At 35.2% G+C, this 14892-nt stretch overlaps 1 protein-coding gene across 3 annotated transcripts in view; it reads left to right on the top strand.

Moving 5' to 3' along the window:
* LOC127866100 (cAMP-dependent protein kinase regulatory subunit-like) overlaps positions 1 to 14892 on the top strand; it is a 156405-nt gene that overhangs the window by 114021 nt on the left and 27492 nt on the right. For all 3 annotated transcript variants that reach the window (XM_052406503.1, XM_052406504.1, XM_052406501.1), the window contains 3 exons: positions 274 to 429; positions 6778 to 6869; positions 10555 to 10616. In XM_052406503.1, coding sequence (XP_052262463.1) covers positions 274 to 429; positions 6778 to 6869; positions 10555 to 10616 — 310 coding nt within the window. The remainder of the gene's footprint in view (positions 1 to 273; positions 430 to 6777; positions 6870 to 10554; positions 10617 to 14892) is intronic.

Below are 14892 nucleotides of genomic sequence, written 5' to 3' on the forward strand. Positions count from 1 at the left end.
TCAAATTATTTTTACAACTGAACAGTCTGTATTTATGTAAAGAAACTTTAAAATGAACAAAAATAGTAACCTGATATTCAATTCCAAAATGCCAAAACATGCTTATTTTATGTTCTTCCATTTTAGTTATGTCTAAAATCATTATATTCTGGTTCTGCATTAAAAAAAAACAACAGTTAAACAAAAACAAAACAATTCAGAGTTCTTAATGATTATACTTCATGCCCCCCTCTCCTCCAGTTGTTAAATGGTCTATTGTCTCTGTCCCTTCAGGAGCAGAAGGCGAAGGCCAAGTCAGGTACGCCACCTCAGGATGACCTTGACGAGGTGTCCATCACGCCCCCTCACCCCATCGCCAAGCGTAGTCGCCGTGGGGCAGTCAGTGCGGAGGTGTACAAGGAGGAGGATGCTGCTCAATACGTGAAGAAGGTAAGTGACACTGAGAAAACAATGAGGGGGTGAAAAGTTGAGAAATGCTGTGGAAACATTGATGAGGGTCGTTAAACGTACCTGATTTGAAAGCAAACGGACCCGAACTCCAACTGAAATTGTTTTTTTCTCTGCGGAGATTAAAAAAAAAAAAAAAAAAAGTGTCTATTTGATTATTTCATAAATATCTAACAAAGTATATAACTATAATTTATATGATTTTTTCCCAAAATGGCCAAGAAAAGTCCTGATGTGTCAATATTTGTTGATAAAACAAAATCCTAATTTGGTCCATTTTGTTGAAAAAAAATTCCCAAATTTGCCATTTTATCGATTTAAAAAAGTCCCTATTGACCAGACTCCTTTTCCCAAAATGGCCAGAACCACTGCTTATACATAATTGCACATTATTAACCTAATGAATAAAGGTTCTAAATAGGGGCAGTCAAACAATTAATCGCTGCAGGTTTAAAGATTCATCCCTGTTTCATTCCTCAGGGATGGGGGGTAACATTCTGGAAGTATTATTCATACTTGTGTTGGCATTAAACTTACAATTTCACATCAATTTCCTCGTTCATTAGACATTTTCTGATAAGTCTGGTACAATGATTTTTTGGGCGACAAATCAACAATATTATTCAACATGTCTGGTACTCTCTTATAATGGAATAGTGATATCTCACAGCACAGCACAGTTGTCCCTGTGGAGGGTTTGTATTCTATGGCTAACTAGGGAATAATCATCCAGAGCTGATGTATGGAAATTTCTTTATGATAGTTGACCTGCATCATGCCTAAATGTTTATAATGCCAAGTGCAGCTAGGGTAGCTCTAGATTAGCCAAGGCATATGCACAGTCTCGTCGTAGCTCTAGATTAGCCAAGGCATATGCACAGTCTTGTCGTAGCTCTAGATTAGCCAAGGCATATGCACAGTCTTGTCATAGCTCTAGATTAGCCAAGGCATATGCACAGTCTTGTCATAGCTCTAGATTAGCCAAGGCATATGCACAGTCTTGTCATAGCTCTAGATTAGCCAAGGCATATGCACAGTCTTGTCATAGCTCTAGATTAGCCAAGGCATATGCACAGTCTTGTCATAGCTCTAGATTAGCCAAGGCATATGCACAGTCTTGTCATAGCTCTAGATTAGCCAAGGCATATGCACAGTCTTGTCGTAGCTCTACATTAGCCAAGGCATATGCACAGTCTTGTCGTAGCTCTACATTAGCCAAGGCATATGCTCAGTCTTGTCATAGCTCTAGATTAGCCAAGGCATATGCACAGTCTTGTCATAGCTCTAGATTAGCCAAGGCAAATGCTCAGTCTTGTCATAGCTCTAGATTAGCCAAGGCATATGCACAGTCTTGTTGTAGCTCTAGATTAGCCAAGGCATTTGCACAGTCTTGTTGTAGCTCTAGATTAGCCAAGGCATTAATATAATGCACAGTCTTGTCGGGAACTGTTTTCTCTGCTAATGAGACCACAACACACAGTGACATTATTGTGGACAGTGACATAGCTTCAGACCAGACAGAGCTATGCCGGAACTGTGCTTGACTTATACGGCTGAAGATCTATTTATTATGCTCTCAATTTAATTCTAGAAACATCCATTACTATTTCAAAGATCTGATAGTCATGAACAACTCACAAAAACAGAGACAAATATTGTTCACTCTTTACCCTTGTAAAATACCTTAGATGAATACACTTCTCTGCTAAGTGGGCTGTGTGATGGTAAAGTAACATTTATAAAGTTCAAAAGCAAGGCACTATTTGTGTTGCCATTCACTTCATGCTGTTTGGCCATGTTGATGGATAATATTATCATGGTCACCACTTGTTGAATTGTGTCACTAATTCATAAATGCCATGGTAATCCGTAAATGGCATAACAGCACCACACCAAACCTAGCTCTGGTGTTGTGCGTCTGCCAATTTGTCCTCTAGGCTAATATATTCTGGGCTAAACCAATACAACAAAGTTGTGTTCTAGACCTATTAAAGGCCATGCCAATCATGTTCCTTACCATTTGCCAATTTGTCAGCTAACTTATATCCTGGACAGCTGATTGAATTCCCGGTAACTGGAATTGATGGCGGTTTGTTGTGCCAGAATATAAATGTTTGCTGCCCTGATACAGGGTGGATTGAATATGGCTTTGTTAGACATTAAGAATTGGTTGCAGGGCCCACGGCTTTGCTAAAGGATTGGTTGCAGGGTCCATTTAGGGAGGGAGTTTGTCACCCCATGGAAGTAGAAATAGAAAGCTAGGAACTAAAGACTCCATGAAACCTGTAAGACATATGTGACAAATCAGTGCTGTATATGACAAGTATTTGTATGATGGCAAAGAAATTTGTGTTACAAAATTGGACAAGTTAATAGGTAATATAAACACATGTTTCTGACAGATTGTCTAAGTGTCCGACTGGTTATTCCCACCTACGGTAGAAGGAAGAGTGTTTGGCACGACTTTTGTTAGTTTGGCTGAACCATAATTTATGTGTACATTCATTCTTGTATTAAGAGAACACAAAAGGGAGTAACCAAAAGTGGTTACATTTAAATTATTAAAAATAATCTAGATATAAGTGTAGATAAACATATCATTACCTTGCAATTTTATAACTAGTAATAATCCAACAAAACACTTTCCGTTTTTGACGATAAATGTGCATTAAGAATTTCATAAACACAACCATTCACCATTTTTTGGAAATGTACGGTAAGAAGGTATATCAGAACTACAGGTACTCGGCCTTTAGCAGAAAGCTGAGATAAATGTATTTATTGTTTCAAAGATTATTCCGAGTAATTCCAATTGCAAATAATTGGACTTTACATAATTATGGTGAATTCCGTGTTCAGTATCAGTGCATCGGGTAGAGCACTGTTTAATTGTTAACTGACCACCTTCCTTCAGTAAAACATTCAAAAGGCGGAGCTATGTATCAGCTATTACACGATTGGTTTAGCTTGTTGGGTAAGACAAAGGAATCCAATTGTCATTGGCGAGAAAGTGTTGTTTTATGGCTTCTTGACAGGAAGCAGCTTTCCTTTGATTATGCCAAATTGTTGAGTAATCGGCGATCAAGTTTGTCCCTAAAAGATCAACAGATTTTCACATTTTACCACCACATGGTCGCTTAATAGAACATTTGGACATCAAAATACTCTAAAATCATCACTGGCTGGTAGTGAAAGACAAAAGTCGCTTCATTTTATATCACAATAAACTGAAAACGCTAGAGGGAATTCAAAGTGGTTGCATAAGACAAAGTTTGCTTAACTCAAGTGTTCGCATCCACAAGATTGACTGTACATTTTTTTCAGAGGTATTTGATCCATTATTATGGAAACTAAAATATTGGCAATTGTGCATGTGCCCAACTCACATGCTTAAAAAAGATTTAAAGAAAAAAAGGTTTTTGAACAAAATCTTATTAAAAAATCTTATGAAGAAGTGAGCTATATTGATTTATTTTCCATGGTCATGTTAACTTAAATATTGTCAATTTTGCCCGTAGCATACACTTTGAAGTTTTTTTAAAGCGAAGTTCTGTAAAACATTTTGAAACAATATCTTATTAATTACATGTATGCAGTTCTGTCAGACTACAATTTTAGCAAATAATCATTGAATGAAGAACCAAAATGACCGAAAAGTGCTATTAATTGGTAAAATACTGCTCTTTTATTCAGTCTGATTTGTCAACTTGTAATAAAACCCCAAAAGCCCTGATTATCAGTGCACCGTCTATAATGACTCAATAGTAGGCAGTATCACACCCTTATGCAAAATTAATTAACCTTATTGCAATCCATATTGCAAATGAAGTTATTTTTTCCAGCAGACTGTCATTCATGCATTTGAAACTGTGGTATCGGTGATCTTTTTTTTCTGAGAGATTTTCAGTATCTTAGGTTACTTATAGTTTTTGCTATATAACAAGTGCCTCCATGGAGCTAATTGCACTAATTAAGTCTTTGAAGTGGCATTAATGGTGTAAATTTATAAGGAATTGCCTATTGATTCCTTCAAATCTTGGCTCAGTAACTTTGTAGCTGGAAGAGTTGTTTAGGGATTCAAGAGATATTAGTCCATGTTTGTGTTGTTATCCGCTCCTGAATTTCTGTGCACTTTTTGTTTCTAAAGTAAAGATGATATGTATTTCTGCTTTTGATTACCCCACAAAGTAGTGACACAAGGAATAAAGATTCTCTTGTCCATCCATCCATGGCTGATTTCGCCCTCACTTTTGCATTTTAATGACCTGAATGTGTATAATGAAAGGAATTAAGCTATGACGATTTTTGGAAGACTTCTAGCACTGTGTCTATTTCCACTGTTTCAACTCCTCTTAAATGGCTGGTTGGATGTTACTCTTTTCACAGTTGAATGACCTTAATGTGTATAGGATTGAAAATCCTGGAATTTTGGTTGTGATGATTTGTGGAGCATTATGGTCCTTTTTCCACTATATAATATAATTAATTAAAGTACTATGACACTTGTGTGTTTCATTTCTCCTCTTTAACTACTGGGTGGATCTTGCTAACATTTCACAGTCAAATGACTTTAATTTGAAGATGATTACTACAATTTATAGAAAGGAATTGTAGCTGTGAAGAGTTACGGCACAGTCACTTTTGTGCTTTTCAATTCTTTAATATATACACTGTTATTGGTTTTTCAGCATTGCACTTGTCTATCCACTTGTCATAATTCATCTGAATGTATGTATCTTTATGTGCCTAATGTGCTTTGAATACACATTTAAATGCTGGGTGGATCTAGCTCCTACTTTCACAGATCAATGACCTTAAGGCTAATAGATGATCATACAACAAGAATTTTGACTGCAACAAGCTTGGGCAGAATTATGGCCTATTGTCTTCTTTTCCACTTTTAAATATATATATTGCCCCCTGTTTTTGTGTTTTGAACTCTTTTACTACTTGGTAGATCTTGCTCAAGCTTTTACAATTGAATTACCTATATAGGTAACTTTTGACATAAGATTTTTGACAGAGTTTTGTCCCTGTCTGTTAATTCCACTCAAGAATACATAGTTCCAAAATGTGTTCAGTGTTGAAACATGTGTTGTGGGGGCACATGCAATGAGTATAATGAAACGCAAATACCATGCCTAATAGGGCTGCAACTAATCCAAAAATTGGTTCGGATCCGATCCAAATATGGTTTCTTACAGTTTTTCGGATCCGGATTTCTCAGATAAATAAAAAAGGAGAATTGTATGTCTAAATTAAAGAAATCAATGTTTTAAAAGTATAATTTGACTACAAAGCATTAAACATTTATTAACAAAAAACATAACAAAGTTCTTGTTTAAAATTGTAGCAATGTCAAAACAAAACGAAACCTTAAGGTTTATTCACTTAATAGTTTGCTCGTTAAAATACACTTTTCACTGTTCATACAGTTTGATGTTTGTTTTCACAAAATTAACATATCAACATTGTGCGGGTCCAGGCAAGCCCTATGAGCACTGACGAGATCTCCTGCTGTGGAGAAGATTCTCTCACTGGGCACTGTGGTTCCTTTCATCACAAGATAGCATTTAAACTTAGTATATGACAAAAGATGCTTTTAAGACATTACATGATGCAGGAACACAATTTGACAGGTCACGAAATTATGCAAAATTTACCTGAATAACTTTAAGCCACACTGGATCCACTACCGTAGTTTTTAATACAACTCAGAAAGACAATATATTAGGATTGAAAACTTACTTATTGCCATTAGGAATTGCATTTGTAATGTGTAAATCCTCCATGATTTCGAATTAGTTTTGCTTGCGGGGCTCATTACGAAATGTCCAATGACACTCTTATACAATAAAAGCCGAAGGATCTCGAATGATCTGCTATTTGACTGTCACTAGTCAATAAATATTGACTATTACACGTATGATTTATCTTTTAAACAGAACCAGTCTGTATAAAAAACACTACTTGTGAAAACAGGGCTAGGTTACATACAACTATGAAAATAAATATCCGGAACCGAAAGTTCCAGGGGTGGATCCGTACCCACAAATCTGAAGTTGGATCCGATATCATCGGATATTTCGGGTACCCGCTGCAACCCTAATGCCTAGGTACAACATGGAAGGTTGAAGAATTGATGAAATTAAAAATTAATGCAATATCAAAAAAATATTTAAATAATAATTTAAGCAATTTCAATCATTTGACATGTATTATAGGTTACCCTGTGGTCCTTGGCATTACAACATTAACAGTTCAATAATAAAGGAATGTAATATTCAATCTATGTTTGAATATAATTATACAAACTTTTTTTTTCCACAGGTTGTTCCAAAGGACTACAAAACAATGGCTGCCCTGTCCAAAGCTATCTCGAAAAATGTTCTCTTCTCTCATCTGGATGATGCTGAACGCAGGTGAGTAGGAATAATCAATAATGATTTTCAACAATTAATTAGATCAGATATTCATCGAAAACCATTAGAACTTAACTACATTGTCATTCAAGGCCAGGAGTTCTAAATAATCTACATGTGTTGCATATCATATGCACAGAGTCATGCTATGATACCACCTATCAAAGTTTATTTTGTATTTACATATAAGTTCCAATTAAAAAGTTATTTGTTACAATGTATACATCATGGATTCCAAATGAGTTTAAATAGCTAACATTCACATTCTAAAAATGAACTGCAGAAAATTGTAAATATCAAATACCGTATTTTTCGGGGTATAAGTCGCGACTTTTTTACAGGCAAAAGTAACATGCGTCGTATGCCCCGGAGCGTCTTATGTATGTACAAAATCGATTTTTCCAAAGTCAGAATGTGAAATTTTTTAGTCAGAATTGCATAAATCCGCGAGTTTGATAACCATTGCCGGTAATTTGTTTCGCTGTTTTTGTAACACAATTTTATTTTACACATAGTCGGTTACACACTACTAGCGATACTATTGGGGTACTATACAGTACCGTAACGTAAATAAAACAACGCAACAAAAAAAGTAGTCGTCTGCTAAATTTATTTTACGAGCTAACCTTACGATTTTTACAACAATTTGAAACAAAAAATAACAAAGTACAACAAACAAACACAATATCAATGAGAAGCAGAGTATACAACAATAAGTATACAATCAGATACGGCACAATAAAAATTCACATCATTTATTCGCCATGGTTGTGGACAACGGAGAATCCGTCAGTGATGTCCCCAGTGTGCATTACAAGCGTTAATTGGTATGCCTGCGATACCACATGTCTGCAAACCTGAGATCTCAAATACCCTTTAACCATTTGCGATAGATGACCGAACATAATCTCTCCATCGGAGACGATGTCCCCAGTGTGGATTAAAAGCGTTTATTGGTAAGCCTGGTACACCACACGTCTGTATTAAGATTATCACGATAAGAATATTAGCCCTTCACATAACAGGCCTCATTTTAATATTCATCATAAAAATGCTCGTGTTACCAATTTGAGAATGCCGGTATACTTTATGCTACATAAGTTTTGCAAACAATACACATTAAAACAAACAAACATCGCTATACTATTTTAATAAAATGGTACATTTATCTTTTATGAAACAGCAAATAATAAATTTATAGCCTAAATGCAGTTTATTACACAATACTTGTTTTTTATTTTGTTTTGTTGTATTATCAAATGCGCTTATTTAAATTCGTATTTCCAATTTTATTGCTAACGCCACGTTTACGCTAGTCACATCTATAGCTCATGTACTTTTCTTTGTTCTGTTAGAAAGGCGCGAAAATTAGCGTGGGTGTATACACTGTTGAAGACAACTGTGTAGCGAAGAGAATGCTGTATCTTTGACGTTATACGCTCATTTAGGTAGTTTATTATTGAAACAGAAAATGTTCTGTGTACTGATTTACAGGAAAATCTGGTCAAGACTAGATTTAATTTTGGTATTTGTGAAAACATGATCAGCAGTGTTTACACTGCGATGTTTTGACAAAACAGATACAAATGTGCGAATGCAACGGCTTGCGGATAGGGTCAAATATTACCGGTTATACATTGTTCTGAATGACGTTTTTGTTTAAATTAATACGTTCAAATAAATTTAATGGAAAAAATATATAAATACAATGAGCATGTGAGAGAACAAATGCCAGCATCGTTTTTAAGATGAATTTTCTATCTTATAAAACATATAATGGATAAACATGTCTGACTGCATTTTTGGGAATATTTAATTATGATTTATGTGCGTCGTTTACGCCGGAGCGTCTTATGTATCGACAAAAATAAAATAATGTAAAAAACCGGGGATGCGTCTTACATTCCGGTGCGACATATAACCCGAAAAATACGGTAGACAATGTAAAACATTTCAGGAAAACAAAGCTGATTTGTGTAAACTGCTTCTACAACTTACCTCAATGTTTCTCTTCTAATTATGCATTATTACTTGAAATCATGTTAATTGTTACAGTTTATGGTGAGAGGGTGTAATGCAGAGGTGCAATAATTATGTCTCAGTTGTTCAAGTTGTACATTTTGGAGCCATGAAAATTCAGTAAACTTTTTTGCACACAACAATTTAAATCAATTAATACTTGCTATAGAATTATTTTAAATGATTATTCCAATTTTAGAAAACCATGTATTGACACTATTTTACAATATATTCAATCATCCTTTTTCATATCCTTTGAAATTCTTCCCATAATGTTTATTCGTGCACAAGTTTTTCTTGCACGTTATGCAGCCGGTGTAGCTCCAGACCAACATGCATATTAGCGTTGTCTTGTCAGGAGCTACGCTTTTGGCTAAAAAATCTTGCACGATATACTGGTGTTGGCTATCATATCTCGCAAGGTAAAATGGTGTCATTGGGGGACAGGATAGTTCCTCACCAGACTGGTCACATGGGCAGGCTGGTCTGCAGCTACGCTGGCGGTTTGTGGTGCAACGCCCATTTTCTAACCAAGAGACTTAAATGTAACATTTATTTGGTGTTCCTTACAGACTATTAAAGAAATAAATGAAGCTTTTTAAATGCACATTTGAAGTGAAGATTGACATCTTTACATGCACAATAAATCCATTGAAAACTTTGTACATGGATTGTATTGCCTGGGGAACGTGTAAAATATGGATTAACATTAAACATGCAGTTTTATCAATAGCTTTACATTCTATGTACATAAAGTACTATATGTTAAAATGTGGATTATTCAGATAGTGTTTTGTATAAAAACCATGGAAAAACTTAAGTTAAACAAGAAATGATCAAATAAATGTAGATGTAAATATGGCTTTCATTATAATAATCATGCTTGAGCAATTTTGACTTGGAGGTAATGAATTTGTATCTCATGTGCGAATGTGTGTGTGATCAATAAACCGTGAAATAGTTAAGTTTGAATGAACAATTATAATGTTGATAGATACCTTACATTAATCACCTGAATTAATAGGGCTGTGTAACAATTGCATCTAGCATTTATTACATGTATAAGCAACATGGACAGCTTTATAATATCAGAATCTTCCACATTAAATTTGGCGTGTCGATACTAGTCTTGTTATTGTCCCCTACTGGTTTCACCGGGGGGCTTATGGTTTTAGCTCTGTGTGTCCGTCTGTCCGTCAGTCGGTCACACTTTTCTAGATCCTGCGATAACTTTGAAAGTTCTTCATATTTTTTCATGAAATTGAAACAACGACAGATGGCAATATAAAGATTATGCACGTCATTTCATTTTGTTCATACGTCAAGAATTCTGGTTGCTGTGGCAACAAATAAAAAACAAATTCTGACAATGATGGAGCCTATAGGGGACATATATTGCTTGGAACTGTTGAAACTGTTTTATGAAGACTGTGAGAGTATCAGAGCCACGACCTGGGCAAATGAGACAGTATGAATGTGAGTAAAGTTTGTCTTCTGTACTGGCTAATGTGGGGCAATACTTTACACACATGCATGAGCCCAGGTTTCCCAGAGCACAGCTCATCTATGGTATATCTAGCATGGGGGAATGTGTTCATTGATGCAAGTGGTTATGATACACTTCTTGAATGTATGCCTATGGCTCTGTTTGTGGTTTCTTTTTCAGTGATATTTTCGATGCCATGTTCCCAGTCCATAGACACACTGGTGAAGTCATCATACAGCAAGGTACGTGTTCACTGCACTCTCACTTCAGGACAACAAACAAAATACAGTCTCTGGGAAAACTTAATGCATGTGTTAAGCGCAGGCTAATCAAGAATGACACATTCATCTTTTTTCTTAACAAAAATCTAGTTTAGACAGAAAGTGTGTCCTTGCAGTCTGCACAGGCTAATCTTGAATGGTACTTCAATGCACATGCATTAAGACCTGTTTTCTAGGAGAGCTGATGGATTGGATTGTTCACACTGATGTCACACCTAGCAGCCTAGGGCTAGTTTGTATTCATAGTGTGACACCTATAACACGAATGATGATAAACTACTTCACGAGTCCTGTACATAATTATATGCTGCATGCATGTGTGCATGAAGGCAGTTACCTTTTAATTTTACTACCAGGTGGGTAGTCAGATAGCAGTTGGTATAAACATTAGGGGCCTTTAGGTATACAGACATTTGCCCATTCCGACATTTGCCCCTTCATGAAATCGGGACTAAAAGGACATTTGCCCTTTCACTCATTTTCTCAAGGTGGACTTTGCCTCTTCACTCAAATTCTCACAGCGGACATTTGCCCATTTGGACGTTTGCATGAATAATGTTTTTTATCATTATCTTTATTTACAAATTTTCAAACATGCATGCACATGATAATGATATAATATAAGATATTTATAAACTTGTGTTATCAAAATTGGTATGAAACAAGCATGTTAAGATAAATTTATTTTAAAAAGAACATTAATAAAATAGAATAATGGAATTATATTTTATGAAATCCTTTTTACAAAAATAAATATTTCTAAAAGCATTTTATGACAGAAATAACACAATTGAAATGACACAGTTGAGTTCTGTTTAAATTTAATTCATTTGAAAGTAAGACTTATCAAAAAGGAGAATGACATGTATAAGCTATAAGCATATCATGAATGAACTCTCTTTAAACCACCATTGAAATCACAATCATAGGCACTTAATAGAAATAGAAGGGCAAATGTCTGAAGGGGCAAATGTCCACCTTGAGAATTTAAGTGAAGAGACCAAATGTCCACCTTGAGAATTTGAGTGAAAGGGCAAATGTCCACCTTGAGAATTAGGGTGAAGGGGCAAATGTCCATTTAGTCCTGATACCTTGAAGGGGCAAATGTCCAAAGGGGCAAATTTCCTACATTCAGGTCTTTGACTTCACTCTCTTTAGGTGAAACTCTTAATACGGGCTCTGAGTAAAACATTTGAGGAAACAACATCTCTAAATGCAGTATTTTTGCCTTAAAAAAATGTTAATACAATTATATACAGCACATTACTAGGCGGAAGTATTACAAAATTGATACTTTCATTAGCCCATTTCACATTGATGATGATATGAAAAGTCAATCAAGTCATCAATTACAACTGGGTCAGTGTACTCACTTAAACTTGTGCTTTAGAATCTGTATGAAAAGATTTAATAAATACCAATTTATTCAAACATCCTTATTGAGCACTTTTTGGGAGGCAATTTTGTCTCCTGTAAACTTGTTAACAGGGATGTGTGCTTCTGTAAATGTTGAGAAGATTATCAACTGCCAGCAATATAATGTTCCATAAAAATATGGCTCTTTTCAGAAAACAGATTGTCAATTAAGTAAATTTTGGTTAATAAGAATTTTATGTCTCTTTAATGCAGATGATCCGACCTCTTTGTTGTCAAGACTGATGTTTTTAACTTAAGGGTTTGAAAATAATTCTGTTTAGTACAGGTATATAACAAGTTTAAATCAAAGTCTAAACAGATTGAAAAACTGACACGCTTTGAATTACATTTAATTTCTGCATAAGCTGACGAAGCGCAAGGTGAAGTGCAAGCATTTATTTATATTTGCTTTTTTACATGCTCAGAGTGTTTCTTGATGTTAAGGATGTTGCCATAATTTTCTTCTAGAATTATATGGATTTTCTGAAGTCTGATTTGAAAGCTATTCAATTTTAAGTGCAACTAGCTTTGACTGCTGATAAACTGTTGTAAAATATTGTTTGTAAGTTGGAACATAAGATTTTAACCAGCTGGCCAGGCATTTGTTTATAAAACTATAACTTCAAAAACCATCTTGCCCAATTAAATTATAAACAAAAACATTACCAGTAGATTAGTTTTAGAATGAGCATTTAGGCTTTGGTATGTAATTACTGAAGTAAATCATCATTTTTATAATTGTGCATTCCATCTGTACAAGTTTAATATTTTATGCCCCCTTTCGAAGAAAAGGGGATATATAGTTTTCGCACTGTTCGTCTGTCTGTAAGTCTGTCTGTCAGTCTGTCACACTTTGTGTCCGCTCTCTAATTCAAATAGTTTTCATCCGATCTTTACGAAACTTGGTCAGAAGTTGTATCTAGACAATATCTAGGTCAAGTTTGAATATGGGTCATACCAGGTCACAAACTAGGTCATGGGGTCGAAAAAACAAAACCAAGGGAAGTAATAAGCTTTAAATGGACATAATTATCTGACCTGCCAAATTATATATTTCATTAAATAAATCAAAGCGGTGCAGTAGGCGGCATTGTGTTTCTGACAAACACATCATGGTAAAAGGTCAAGATCATCCTTCAAGGTCTAAGGTAAAAAATACAAATCCAAGGGAAGTAATAAGCTTTAAAGGGAGATAATTATTCAATATTGAACATAGCAACTTTATATTTGGCATGCATGTGTATCTCATGGAGCTGCACAATTTGAGTGGTGAATCTACAGTCACGGTAGTGGCTTTTAATTATTTGCTATTAAAAATAGAGATTTGTTAGAGACAATGATTTTCAAGGGAAGTAATTTATCTAATTATAAATCTCAGATTATATATTTCCTTACCAAGAATTTAAGTCCTTTTCACAATTACTGTACATATTTTTTATTTTGATTATTTATAACTCAAATGATTGATTTGTCATAGGTTTTTTTAATGATATAATTTCTTTCCTGTACTAATTTGTGAATGGTTGGGTTCATTACATACATGTGGACTTATGTCCATAGATCCATGATGAACTCTGGCTATGATCTCTTTGATAACCCCCCCCCCCCCCCCCCCCCCCCCGGTTGGATTGGACAAAATCCAAGGGAAGTAATAAGCTTTAAAGGGAGATGATTTCTATAGCTGCCAAATGATATATAGAAATTTTGTTTCAAAGCGGCGCAGTAGGGGGCATTGTGTTTCTGAGGAACACATTTCTTTTTAGCATTATAAAGCAGAGAGTTATCTAGGATTTTGTTTCAACAAGTCACAGGGCTCACATTTGAAAACAATCCCAGGGAGAATCTATGAGTCCCAAACTTAATTGATGCATCTTAAAGTGTCCGTCTAGCGATCAGGAGGTCATGGGTTTGATCTCCACTCTGGGAGCGTTCTCTAGATCTTCCCCAAAGACACCAAGTACTGGTTATAGGCCCAGGAAACGGACGCGAGAGAGTTTCTATAAGTCTAAGCTTTCGATGCAATCGAGCTAAAATAAATAGGTTTAAACTATACTTATTGATGCATCTTAGGGTGTTTTCCCCTGGGACTGAGGGAAATAGCTCGAAATCCAAGATTTTAAGGAAAACAAACATAACTTTCAACAAACATTGTTAACGTTCACAAGATAAGTTTTGCCCTGACTGGCAAAAGCAATAAAAAAATATAAACAATAACTTTTGAGAATGTAAAACATAAATAATTAGATGTACCCTTGACTCCGTGATTTTCATGGTCATTTTCTGCAGACTCAAATCCAGCAGACTCCATTTTGGGTTATTATTTTTATCCTCTTGGTCAACAATCAACGTCAAAATTTAACAGCATCACATTATTCATCATGTTTGCCAGTATTGTCAGGTGTCTTTTTTTTTTACAAGTTTTATCATTTTCTTAGGTGGCATTGTGTTTTAAACTCAGAAGATGCAAATTTTTCATGCTGGCTCTTCAAATAAGCAAATATTGTAATTCAAATACACTCCGGAGCCATTGTTAAACGAATACACTAATGTGTTGCCTTCAAGCACCAGCAGGTTTGATAGCAAATGAAAACTTATTTTATAGAATGCTTACGTTGTGACGGATTATTCTGTTGTAAAAAATAACCTTTCGTGAAAACAACATATACCAGATATCGACCAGCACCATTAGATTTTAAATGCGTCCTCAAGGCTGCTCAAACTTTGATACAATGCTGTTTTTGTGTATTTTAATGCGTCAGAGAGGCATGATGTATCCTAGATGAAATTCTCAGTAAGAGAGCACTAATTGAGCACTAATTGA

The sequence above is a fragment of the Dreissena polymorpha genome, chromosome 2 (genome assembly GCF_020536995.1).
Source record: "Dreissena polymorpha isolate Duluth1 chromosome 2, UMN_Dpol_1.0, whole genome shotgun sequence".
Classification (NCBI taxonomy): Eukaryota; Metazoa; Mollusca; class Bivalvia; order Myida; family Dreissenidae; genus Dreissena; species Dreissena polymorpha.